Below are 13,170 nucleotides of genomic sequence, written 5' to 3'. Positions count from 1 at the left end.
CATCAGCTCAGTCTCAATGCCGGCTCTCTTACCAGTGGTTTGGCGGGAAACGCTAGCGGAGGGGAGGTCCACGGAGCTCGCCCAATCCTCGCTATCAGATGCCAGAAGAGAACACGCCTCGGTGGGTTCGTCGAACTCGTGGACTCGAACTCGTTGTCCGTCAGTGAGCGACTCGAGCAAAGCCGGCGAAGCTGGCGGGCGAACCGGCGAGCTTTGGCGGGCTGGAGAGAGCTCGGGAGCGCGCTGGGCGTCCTCAGAGTCACCATAGGCAAAAGCTCGCAATGAGGGCATCCGCCGTCAGCGAGCGCGATGGCCGCGTGATCCTCACCCAGGCAGGACACACAGATGACGTGACGGTCCCCGTCGCTGAGTGGGGCGCGGCACGAGCCACAGGATGGCATCTTTAAAAAGACGCAGCTCTTTTGTGATGAGAAGTGTGAGTCGCGTCAAGTAAGCGAGCAAACACTCTCAGCAGAGTAAGGATACAAAGTGATATAAAAGGATATAGAACGCCGGAAAGCGCAGCAGGTACGGCAGTTGAAGGCGGCGAGGCCAGCGACTCCAGAGCTCGTCCCGCTGAAAAGCTTGCTTCGACGGCGCGGCTTCTCACTCCGGATCCAGCGATGCGTGTGCTTTGCTGAAGAGATGAAAATCAGCTTGTACCAGCCTAACAAGCATATTTATAGAGTGAGACCACGCCCTTTCTGGCGGGACGTGACGATATGGGCGCGAGTTGCCCCCATTGGTCATTACGTCACGCAGAGTCTCTCTCGATAGGCTGCTGCATTTGCCGCAAGAGCAGCCAATAGGCGAGCTGTTTCGCCTGTGTCTGCTTGCTGCTGCAAAGCGTTTTACATTAATAAAAAATTAAGGATAATTTTTGGCTTCAATATCTCGTGGAAAAGAGGTTTTCCCCTAGCGTAAGCTATTACGCAGTACGAGAGATACTCTCGTAAGAGAACATCTGTTTAACAAGTACCTGTAAGCTTTTTTTGTAAAAAGTCTTTCAGTAGCCTATTTATTATTATTTTGTATTTATTTACCTTTTTTTTCTTTTAATTTCTTCTCTACCCCTGACATGTATGGTTATATGTACTCTTATGTGTAAACTGTTTTGTTATTATAAAAAAAAAAAAATATATATATATATATATATATATATATGCCGTGACCTGAAAGTTTTTATTTATAGAATTTTCGAGAAAAGGTCAAGTGTCTGGAATACCGTGATGTTCGGAATACAGTGAGTCATCACCCCGTGCCTGGAGCTGATTATTACTCTCGCACGTCATGCTTTATCTAGCACTCCTTCACACGTGTATAACACGTACTTCGTACGTGTTTTACAACCCCCCTTGACTTTCTAGTTAGTAACTCGAATTTAGATAGAAATAACTGTTTACTAGAGGCTACAGTCATATCATGCAGAGGGCGCTCGGTGGCTCAAAAAGCGAGATAGCCACATCGCCTACTGAGCACCGTTCATCTCCGAGGCTTAATTTGGCCCGATTAAAGTTGTCCCTTTTTGTTGTTTGAATCAATTCATAGTCCACGTCACCAGACATTGTGGAATCATTAAGAAAAAGGTTTCATCCTTCCATGAATTGTGATGGGTCCCTCATATTGTGACCCAATTTTACTTTTGAATAAATAAGGAGTGATTGCATCTGTTTAAATAATACTAATACTAATATTGGGATATATAAAAATTAGGAAACACATGTCTATGGCAACACAAGGTACACAAAATAGCATCCGGGTCGCCTACTTTTTGAACACACCCACTTCCGTTTAAGGTGACGTCCCGTGTTTCCTATATGACTATAGCGTCTACTCTTGAACATCCTCAAGTTTATGAGACATTTGGGGTCGAGTCCATGCGAGATTATTGATCACTGATCAGTTGATTTGACGTCCATCATGTCGAGTCGTGCTTTGCGTAGGCTGAAGGGCGAGCAGCGCGCTCAGGCCGCTTTACACGCGCTCAAACTTACTGAGGAAGATGACAAAGATGAAGACGAGCAGATGAAGACTAACACACAAGCAGCCCATAAGCAGAAAAACATCAGCAACATATTTGAGCTGGTAACATCTTGCATGTGTGATTGTCATGTTGTAGAGGTGGAATTACTATGGTACTTTGATATGGTATTGAATGATTACTATACATGATATTTACATGATAAGTTACTTCAGTGTGCTTAAAGTTATTAGTCTAAAAGCTTTTTGGTGCCCAAAATACCATAGTAATTCTGAAATATGAGCTGTTGTATGATTTGTTTGTCGTCACATATGAATGCTGCTTGCGTGTAGTTCACATATTTATTAGTTGCTGCCTTCACGTCTACGTATCGTAAATACGAGTTTCCTAGTTAAAATAAATTGGACATCAACTGGGAAGTTCGGGGATAATTATGATTTCCTGCCACAAATTTTAAACATGGCGAAGATTGCTGCGGTGACTGTATTCTTTATTATATTTTCCACAAGAGTTACATCGCCAGGGTCGGCGCTAGAGCTCAAAAGTGTAGGCTACATGTTGACATGTTGCATGTACAATTTTAAAGGAATATTCAGAAACCGGTGCAACGAAAAAAAAACAAAAAAAAACAAGCACGAAACTGTGAATAAAATAATTGTATATGTACAATTTAATAACATTATCATATATGACTGGGGTGTTCGTCAACTGATTGCATGACGTCAGAGTTTCCAGTGTTGACAGCTCCATTAAAAAAAGCCTACTGGAAGCGCTGTAGTTTTGCTGTACTATACTAATAAATATGAAAAGTAGCCTACAATTACACAAATAATAAGGAATCACCAAAATGAAAATTCTGGATGCACTTGGATGAAAACTGAAACCAAATATTACTTTTTTAAAAATGATTAATTTCTTATTTTAAATTAATATTTTGTATAATTGTATCATTATTAGACTTTTAAATTAAATGCAATAATTTTACTTAATCGTAATTTAAAAAACTGCAAGCCAATAAAAGAAAAATTACCACTTTTATTTAAAGTGACACAAAAATGAGAAAATAGTCCTATATTCAAATATTAAATATCAATATAATAAAGGGATAGTTCACCCAAAAATGAAAATTACACCATGATTTACTCACCCCCAAGCCATCTTAGGTGTACATGACATTCTTCTTTCAGACAAATACATTAAAGGGAGTGGGGGTTCAATCTTCAGCTGGCTGGCAGCTGCCAGTCTGATTCTGGCACGTCACGTGACCTGTTAGTGGCTGTCTGGCAGTCTGCCTTTGCCAAGTTTCAGAAACCATTGATTTTTGGCAGGTTTTGTGTTCCTCCCTTTCTAGCTCATTTATTATGCAACTGTTGATATGATTATGTTCTTTAGTATGATTGATGTTTTGGGGACGGTTATCCCAATTAAACCAGTCAAATGTGCCATGATCAGACTGGCAGCTTACTGACGCTTTGCGCGACACTCATGGAGTCAGCCGCGGCTGAACAGCGAGTATAATGCGTTGCCTGACACTCTCGCTCCAAGGAAATTAATAGTTTTCTTATTAAGAATATATAATCATGCATCTATTCTTTAGTATAATTGATATTTTGGGGACTGTTATCCCAATTAAACCAGTCAAATGGCCATGATCAGACTGGCAGCTTACTGACACTTTGCTCGACGCTCATGAGTCAGCCGCAGCTGATCTGCGAGTATAACGCGTTGCCTGACACTCTCGCTGCACGGAAATTAATAGTTTTCTTATTAAGAATATAATCTCATGCATTTATTATTTTGTATGATTGGTGTTTTGGGGACTGTTATCCCAATTAAACCAGTCAAATGTGCCATGATCAGACTGGCAGCTTACTGGCACTTTGTTGGCCGCGGCTGATCTGCATGAGCGTCCAGCAAAGCGTCAGTAGCTGCCAGTCTGATCATAACGGTCCCCAAAACATCAATCATACTAATGAATAGATGTATGAGATTATATTCTTAATAAAAAAACAATTTATTTCCTTGCAGCGAGAGTGTCAGGCAACGCGTTATACTCGCAGATCAGCCGCGGCTGACTCCATGAGTGTCGAGCAAAGCGTCAGTAAGCTGCCAGTCTGATCATGGCACATTTGACTGGTTTAATTGGGATAACAGTCCCCAAAACATCAATCATACTAAAGAACATAATCATATCAACAGATGCATAATAAATGAGCTAGAAAGGGAGGAACACAAAAACTGGCAAGTTTCAGAAACCATTGATTTTTGACAAAGGCAGACTGCCAGACAACTAGCCAGCCACTGACAGGTCACGTGACATGTCAGAATCAGACTGGCAGCTGCTAGCCAGCCACTGACAGGTCACGTGACGTGACGTGCCAGAATCAGACTGGCAGCTGCCAGCCAGCCACTGACAGGTCACATGACATGCCAGTGGCGGCTCCTGCCAGCCAGCTGAAGATTGAACCCCTACTGATTAAAGGGGTCATCGGATGCCCATTTTCCACAAGTTGGTATGATTCTTTAGGGTCTTCATGTAACGTTTGTAACATACTTTAGTTAAAATAAAGTCCTTCTGAAGCGAAGCTATGGGTTTTTGTAAGAAAAATACCCATATTTAAAATATTTATAAATTTATAATCTAAAATAATTAGCATATATGCAAGCAAGTCGATTTACGAAGTGTAACCCTTGACGCTTGTATGACTTATGTTGTAGGAGTATCTCGCGTAAACGCCTCTCGCAGTTTAAACAAATAGGGCTGTGCAACAAACTGAAGCTCCTCTTCTATCGTATAGAAATCTTCCAAAATTTCTCTTTAAAATTGCTAATTCGTGACCGGTGTTTTGTTTTGCTCTTTCCTCTGATCTTCTGCGTTCGCCATTACGTTGTGCGTCGGATCAGGGGTTAGTCTTCCACCGTAAATCGATGCGTACGGCCGTCTGTTGGAAGCTGATTAGGCCTATAGTTTATAAAGTTTTAGGCTATGTTTACACGGAAACGATCTGAAGAGAAAACGCAAAAGTTGCGTTATCACTTTGTATTCTGCGTTTAGACGAGCGTTATGGGTGGGAAATCTGCGTGCATATGGTGACGCAAAAGTGTGTGAAATTCGATGTAGTATGCACTCTAGGTGGCCACCGTGAGCAGATCTGTGCCTTCACTGTCTAGCAGACTTTTGCGTTTTTACCCTTTAGACGGGAATGCGACGGTGGGGCGTTTTTAAGATTTTCACTCTGGAGGGTGGTTTCACTTTTTTGTGTTTTTAAGCCCCCAAAACGCCGTCGCTGTGTAAACGAAAGGCACATCTGATAAAATATTTTTACGTTTTCACCCGTGAGCGTTCTCGTGTAAACAGGGCCTTAAATATGGGTAAAATTCTGCGTGAGAGTGAAACCTGATCGCTGAACACGGAGGGTTCTTTTTAGGGATGGGCATTTTTCAAAAATATTGCATTCGAATATTCGGGCTCATAAAAATCGAATATTCGTTTATAGGGGTGGGGGAAAAAATCGATTCTTAGATGCATCGCGATGCGGACGTGGACGATTCTGAATCGATTCACAATTGTCAAAAATCGATTTTCAAAAAAAAAAAATTTTTTTTAGATATATATTTATAATAACGTAATATTGACGGAACGCGAAAGACGGAACTCTGAAGCGCGGAAGTGCAGTGGCCGGACCGTCTGTGGCGTGCACATAACAGACGCGGACGCGATGGCTGAGCGCCAAATCCAAACACCCTCCTCGTTAAAAGCTGACGTGTGGAAATATTTTGGCTTCTGAAGTTGAAGGGGGAAAGGAGCTGGACAAGAGCCACACTAGTTGTAAGCTTTGTAGAGTAAAACTAAAATATTTCGGAAACAAGACACATGAAGCCAAATGACACGTTTCCAGCCAGAGGAGGAAAAACACTCGGCTGTAACGTTACCGGTCGTTGTTATATTATTAATTTACTACAAATATGCTGCTGCTAGTTCAGACACACATGTATTTTCCTGTTGGTTCTTTGCAATGTTAATAAAATATATTGTACGTTAATTCTTTATGGGTCATTACTTTGTACTTTTAAAGCAAAGTATTTATAGTCACACACACACAAAAAAAAAGATTCTGATAATCGATTTAGCATCGAATCGGAGCCCTCTGAATCGTAATCGAATCGAATCGTGAGGTGCCTAGAGATTCCCACCCCTATTCGTTTATTTAAATGACGTTTAACGAAAAAGATGTTTTTTTTTTTTTTTTTTACATTTTTGTCACCATTTCTGAACAAGCTTACAATTAGGCAATATACACAACAAGCTTACAATATGTTAAAGTTTTCTTTTAGTTGAAAACATTAAACAGTAGGCCTATGTGTAAACAAAAAATATAATAAACAAAAGCATTAATAAAAGCATGCTCAAGCAGCGCGAACGGAAAAAAAAATGCCTAATAAAGCGATTGCGCCAGATATCGTACAGAACGTACAAACACACTCGAGTCAGCGTATGATTATCGTGTTTATATTGTTTCACATTTATATTGAGAAAAACAATATTATCCACATGCAGGGGCGCCACCAGCAATTTATGCTCGAGTGAGAAAAGGCGCTTTGCTGACAGACGCTTCAGAGAAACAAAGATATCGGTGTTCTAAGTTTCTAACAGCACTTTGCGTTTTCTGTTCTTAAACCGGTCTCCCTCAACGAAACTTAAAGGAAGTATATGTCTCAAAATCATTAAGCTATAAGATAAGTTATCATCTCGGATCACGCGGGGTCCAGCTGCGCTTTACCTGCAGTTTATTCATACCTCTACTATTGAATCCAACGTATCATCTTTCGCTTCCATGGTGCTGTTAAGTACGGATTTCAGTCTGTTAGGTAAACTAAATGCTATTGGCTATTTGAAAAGGGGGAGGAGCCATTCAATGTCCTGCATTAGCTTCCTGTTTCAGTGAAAATTACGTCAACGCATCATACAAAGCTGCGCGTTCCAAGGCACTTCAGTGGGCATTAAAAGGAACACTCCACCGTTTTTTGAAATTGGGGTTATTCACTGTCTCCCCTACATTTAGATGGGTGGGCAAATGCATTTTTGTCTCAGTGCATGCATTGTTTTAGTCTGGCAACGCCGCCGCTAGCTTAGCTTAGCATAATGAATGGAATCCTATGTTGCCAGGTAGCATGTCGTGAGTAAAAGTGATAAAAAAATAAAAATAATTACTTCTTGTGGCCTGCTTATTCGAATACTGCTTATTCGAATACAAATAGCAATGCTGATTATGACTATGATTTCCTAGGCAGAGATTGATTTATGACTATATGAGGGGGAAGCACAGGCGAAGCACTGCTACTTGGGCGCAGAGATATCACGCAACACCTGAAATAAAGCTTGCCATAAAGAACCGGTGAAAGTAATGATTATGCATGAAACATTTGAATTGTTGATAAAATTTATAAAGTTGACGATGCAGACTCGCCATCTTCGCAGTAGTGAACGCGCCTATAGAGAGAAATGCACACTTCATATGAATTAGCCTACGAGCAGAGAGTAGCCAATTTCTTTTAGTTTTAATTGTTTTGTTTAAAAGTACACATTTCAAGCTTTCTATAGATATACAGGTCTGTGAGGCAAGTAGCTTATACACTGAGTTTCGGTTCATTTACGCGATGCAGTTCACGCGCCGGCGCCTCCGTGTCTTGATTATATTGTCCACTATATTTGCTTATTTATTAATCCAGGCAAATTTACTTGATGAAACATTGATTAAAATGAAGATACAATTTATACAAAACGAAATTAAGCAAAAATAATATTCGAAGATCGCTGGGTATTATTTGATTATTATTCGAAACTCGCACCCCTCCACCACATGCATGTATACTAACTACAGTAAGCTACACACCAGAGCATGTGAGCAAAGCGGAGCGGTGTGACGGTTATAAGTTAAAAAACGTAAACATACGTTTCATATTTATGTTTTAGATAATGTTATTTTTATTTATTTAATCTGTTTATTATATGAAAAGGGAACCGCATGATATGAGTAAGATAGGATTATACGATGACCAATATATCGGAAAACATTGAATGAGTCAGACATGATTTTGACCACTTAAGTTTTGTTTTGTAGAAAGCCTTTCTTTAAAGTTTATTTCGTTTTGTATAAATTGTATCTTCATTTTAATCAATGTTTCAACAACAAATTTGCCTGGATTAATAAATAAGAAGCAAATATAGTGGACAATATAATCAGGACACGGAGGTGTCGGCGCGTGCACACTTCATATGAAGTGTGCATTTCTCTCTATAGGCGCGTTCACTACTGCGAAGATGGCGAGTCTGCATCGTCAACTTTATCAATTTACCAACAATTCAAATGTTTCATGCATAATCATTACTTTCGCCGGTTCTTTGTGGCAAGCTTTATTTCAGGTGTTGCGTGATATCTCTGCGCCCAAGTAGTGCTTCGCCTGTGCTTCCCCCCTATTCCATATATAGTCCCAAATCAATCTCTGCCTAGGAAATCACCTAGGGTGCTTCTCAATATCCCTCCTCGTCTCCTCGCTCCTCCGTCCTCCATCCTATGACCCGGAAACCAATCGAGCTCAGCCATCTTGAAGGACATCTCAATTCTCTAATTGCACCGCGAGGAGGCGAGGATCGAGGAGTGAGGAGGCTTCCAGAGGAGCTATGAGCGAGGATACACAGGTGTACCCTTTGCGGAAGAGTTTTATCGACTAAACATGACGCACGTATCAATTCTCCTCCCCCTTCACATCTGTCACAATCATTTGAATTTATACTTTACTTTTGTAGTTTACATAAACCACACAACTCACATATTTCAACAAGGTATCTTGCTTTATTATTATTTATTATTAATTTCTTAAATAAACAAACTTTTTTTTATCACTTTTACTCGACATGCTACCTGGCAACATAGGATTCCATTCATTATGCTAAGCTAAGCTAGCGGCGGCGCTGCCAGACTAAGACAATGCATGCACTGAGACAAAAATGCATTTGCCCACCCATCTAAATGTAGGGGAGACAGTGAATAACCCCAATTTAAAAAAACGGTGGAGTGTTCCTTTAAATATAATTTCTGCCTCATTCTGTGATATCAAGCGACGTCAGATCACAAAAGAAAGTTATTTCAAACACTCGACTGACGATGTGAGTTTGGAGTAAAAATGTAATTTAATGTTTTCTTTTTATTGTCAACAGGTTTGTAGTTGCTTCTCATTACAAGTTTGGAAAGATAAGTTACTCAAACTCAGCTTTCTGAGATTAGCAGCATTTACTGCGAAGTGTGAACCGATCGAGCCGCTCTGATCACAAAGCGTACGTCACCATGAAACAAGCATATATTTAAAATGCATATACCCCGGCTTTTGCCATCACTTTGACTGCAGCCCTATATTAACTTCACACAAACAAGCATACAACAATCTCTCACTTCACACAAACAAGTGGCTGTCTCACATACATGCAAAACTGTATTGTACGCGTGTATTCATCGTACAGACCGAAATATATGTACAGCCGTGTATAGGTAAAAATGATGCTACAATTTCACAAATGCTATTCTCCAAATGAAACTACTTCAAACAGCCTGTCATACTGCTATCATCTCTGCTGCCCATAGATCGAGTATTAGCCTAATAATGCTTTGTGTCAGTGTCATGAATCATGATGATGCTGTCATGTCAGATACAAAGTCTTTAATGGTGTAATGGTGTCGGTGTGTGTCAGATAGGTGAGGCTGATGTGGATGTATGTCCGTCAGATGAGGAGCCCGCAGAGGGAATCAATGACAGACAACAAGGAGCTCCAATGGGGAAAGATGCTGTGAAGGTGTGTAGAACCTTGATACATTAGCATCATCATCCACATACATAAACGTACAGCCGTGACTTTTTTGTGAGAGTTTTGTAAAATACACTGTTGAGAACATTTGAGTGCATTTTAACTTAATCTTGATTCTTTTCATTTTTCAAATCTGTTTTCTGTTTAATGTTCTTTATTGTAGAATGAGAAGTCAAAGAAAAAGAAGAAGAAAAAGTCACCTGCTGAGAATGGAAAGGTTGGAATTTTTTTTATGCATTTAAACTCAGCAAAAATGGAAACATCCTCTCACTTTCAAAAGTAGCAGTCTGTATCTGGTGTGGCTGCCAGCTGTTTAAATTACTACAGTGTATTTCATCCTCATGGCCTGCACAAGATTTACCAACTCTTGCTGTTAGATGTTACCCCATTCTTCCACTAAGGCATTTACAAATTCTTTAACACATCTGGGGTAGGGATGTAAGAAAATATTGATACACATTAATATTGCAATATTATGTTTGGCGATACTGTCTCGATTCTCAAAAAAATTGTTTCGATATTTATTTGTTTACATTAATTTATTTGTTTACATCCAAGATTCGTGTCATTTGCTTTATGTTTGGTTTAAACCTGACCGCTACATGGCAGTGTTATCTCAGAACGTTAACTGACATGGAAAAGCACAAGGGTGCATCACTAGCGTTAGCAGACCCAGCTAACGAGACGATAGAATTATTCCTGCTCCTGCCGCAGTGAACAGAGCTAAAGTGTGGACTCATTTTGGCTTCCGCTATAAAGAAACCACTAAGGAAATCGACAAGAGTCATGTTGTTTGCAAAATAAGCCATGCTAAAATCCTCTGGAAACACAATCTGAGAGCTCACGTAACATCCCGACTCCATCTGCGCTGTTGAGAGTGGCGTTTCAATAGAATATGTAAATATATGCTTGTTGTGGCAAAAAACAATAATTAACAAAACAAGCATCACAGTAAGAGACATCAGATTCCAATTGTACTTTAAAAGAAAGTTTATTTCTTTTAAAGGAGGGTTGTTCAAGAACACACCACAGCAGCTGCCCTATGATGGAACAATACCTGCCACACACTGCAAACAGGCAGCCTTTATAGCCTTCCTCCTGTAGTTTTCCGTTCACCCCAAACTAACCAGTTCTAGCTAGTTAGCATAATGGACCCTCTAGCCCCCCACATCTTTGGAGTCAAAGGCTGAATACCCCTTTTGTCTCTATAATAATATGAAGGTGTGGGTGATACAATCAGGGTGATTAGATCACATTGCTATGCTGATGAGGTCAGGAAATCTCTGCAAACGACGGTGATTCTCCCACCCCCCTGGGCTTTACTGTCCTCACACCTGCGGAGTCAAAGGCTGAATAGTCTTTGTCTTTCCTGATTACCCATGCTAACTAATTCAGAGATTCTGTCTGACCATTTGCGGTGTGTGTGTGTCTTTGTTTCCACCAGGTATGCAAATATTCCAGGGAGAGACATACATGATTGAATTAAAAGAAAACCCTCACAATGTCTTAAGAAAGTAAATAAGAAAAGACTTAAAATATAAATTTTTCCATAACAATGTACTGCACGCTTTCCTCTCAATAACAAAATAAACACACAACAAAAATAACAGTGGTGAGAGAACAGCAGCAAGAAAGCATCTGATCATAGCGATGTGGATATGTTTGCTCTGCAATTCGGCACATCAGTGAAGGCACATTTATTTCTATAGCGCTTTATACAATAGATGTAGATTCTTTGAAGCAGGATGCTTTTAGTATTAAATATACAGAAACAGTGTCATGCAGTCATGGAACTTTCGACTTTCTGTTGTTAAATACTTGAGAAATTAAATACCGCTAAACTGCGAACCTTTTATAGCAGGATCCAAGAATATATACACACAGTCATGTGAAAAAGAAAGTACACCCTTTTGAATTCTGTGTTTTAGGTATCAGGACACAATAAAAAATCATCTGGTCCTTGGCAGGTCTTACAATTAAGTAAATACAACCACAGATTACATATTACACCTGCTTTCATAGAAATTAAAAGGGTAAGTAGGATTCAGGCACTGCTAATCAAATACCTTTGATTAATTGATCATCAGCAAGCGTGACCATCTCTATAAAAGCAGAAGTTTTGACAGTTTGCTGGATCATTCAGGTGTGTGTTAACACAATGTCAAGGACATCAGCAATGATCTTGTTGCTGAAGCAATTGTTGCTGCCCATCAATCTAGGAACGGTTACAAGGCCATTTCCGTACAATTTGAACTCCATCATTCTATGGGAAGTGAGGAAGATTACTTACAATTACTTACAGATTTGACTGACTTCTGACCTGTAATGCAGCCTGAATCATAATTGTTGTGCTTTTGTTGGCCAGAGGAGAACTGTTCCCCTGACTGAGCCTGGTTTCTCCCAATTTTTTTTTTCTCCATTTAGTCTCACCTGATTGAGTTTGGGTTCCTTGGCACTGTTGCCTCTGGCTTGCTTAGTTGGGGACACTTAATATTCAACAATATTATTGATCTGACTGTACTGACGCTGCTGATTGAGAACTGAACTGAGCTTAACGATGACATCACGGTTTTCTCCAGAGCTGCTGTATATATAAATGAACTAAATTAATAACTTTTTACAACATAAATGAATCAACACTGAACTTAGTTAAGCTGGACAATGACACTATTTTCTTCTAGAGCTGCTGTACAACCGAAACAAACTTTGTTGCATTATTTTCCTAGCCTGACAAGCCAGACCCACATCAAGATGTTGGGTCTGGTAACACACCATTGGCATGGCTCAATCCGAGGGGTGGGATAAACGGTTGTCTTTCAAATTCCTTCTGCACGCAATAGGATAGTGATACAACCAACCAGAGCAACGAAGAAGGTGACGTAGTCCGAACACATCTTCCTTTTTTAAGAATGACTTCAGTGTCGTTCTTTGTTCTTTTCTCAAAGAAAAGCTTGAGGCCAAAGCCGATTTGAAAGACCGCTGTTCGCCAGCAGCAGTCATCTTCTTTGGTTCAAGTAGCAGGGAATTCACGCGGAACCGTCGCAACTCTGCCGTCATTGTTATGCCCACCCACCGACTCTATACACAATGTGATTGGCCTGACTAGAGTTTGGTTTTTCCAGCTCGCAAGCCAACGGAGAGTTGCTATACGTATCTGGCAGCAAAATAAAATTTGCTGCCATTAGGGTGCGTCTAGATTTTTGGAAAAGATTACACTGCACCTTTAAAACAATCTGTATTGTAAAAAGCGCTATATACTGTGGAGTAGTGTTGTTTTTGGCGGCCTGTTTTAATTTTAGTTTTAGTCTGGTCTTTGTGTCAAGCTGTC

General features: G+C 40.2%; 1 protein-coding gene across 1 annotated transcript in view; it reads left to right on the top strand.

Annotated features, from left to right (window-relative positions):
* The first annotated feature begins 1,810 nt into the window (after positions 1-1,810).
* The window catches only part of tcf25 (transcription factor 25 (basic helix-loop-helix)), a 283,115-nt gene continuing 271,755 nt past the window's right edge, over positions 1,811-13,170 (top strand). The window contains exons 1-3 of the mRNA XM_056253099.1: positions 1,811-2,085; positions 9,729-9,830; positions 10,006-10,059. Of these exons, the coding sequence (XP_056109074.1) occupies positions 1,921-2,085; positions 9,729-9,830; positions 10,006-10,059 (321 nt within the window). The 5' untranslated portion in view covers positions 1,811-1,920. The remainder of the gene's footprint in view (positions 2,086-9,728; positions 9,831-10,005; positions 10,060-13,170) is intronic.

This window comes from Rhinichthys klamathensis, unplaced genomic scaffold, assembly GCF_029890125.1.
Source record: "Rhinichthys klamathensis goyatoka isolate OS25496 unplaced genomic scaffold, OSU_Roscu_1.1 h1tg000102l_1, whole genome shotgun sequence".
Classification (NCBI taxonomy): domain Eukaryota; kingdom Metazoa; phylum Chordata; class Actinopteri; order Cypriniformes; family Leuciscidae; genus Rhinichthys; species Rhinichthys klamathensis.
Note: the sequence above shows the minus strand (reverse complement) of the source record. Positions and strands in the feature narration are given on the sequence as shown.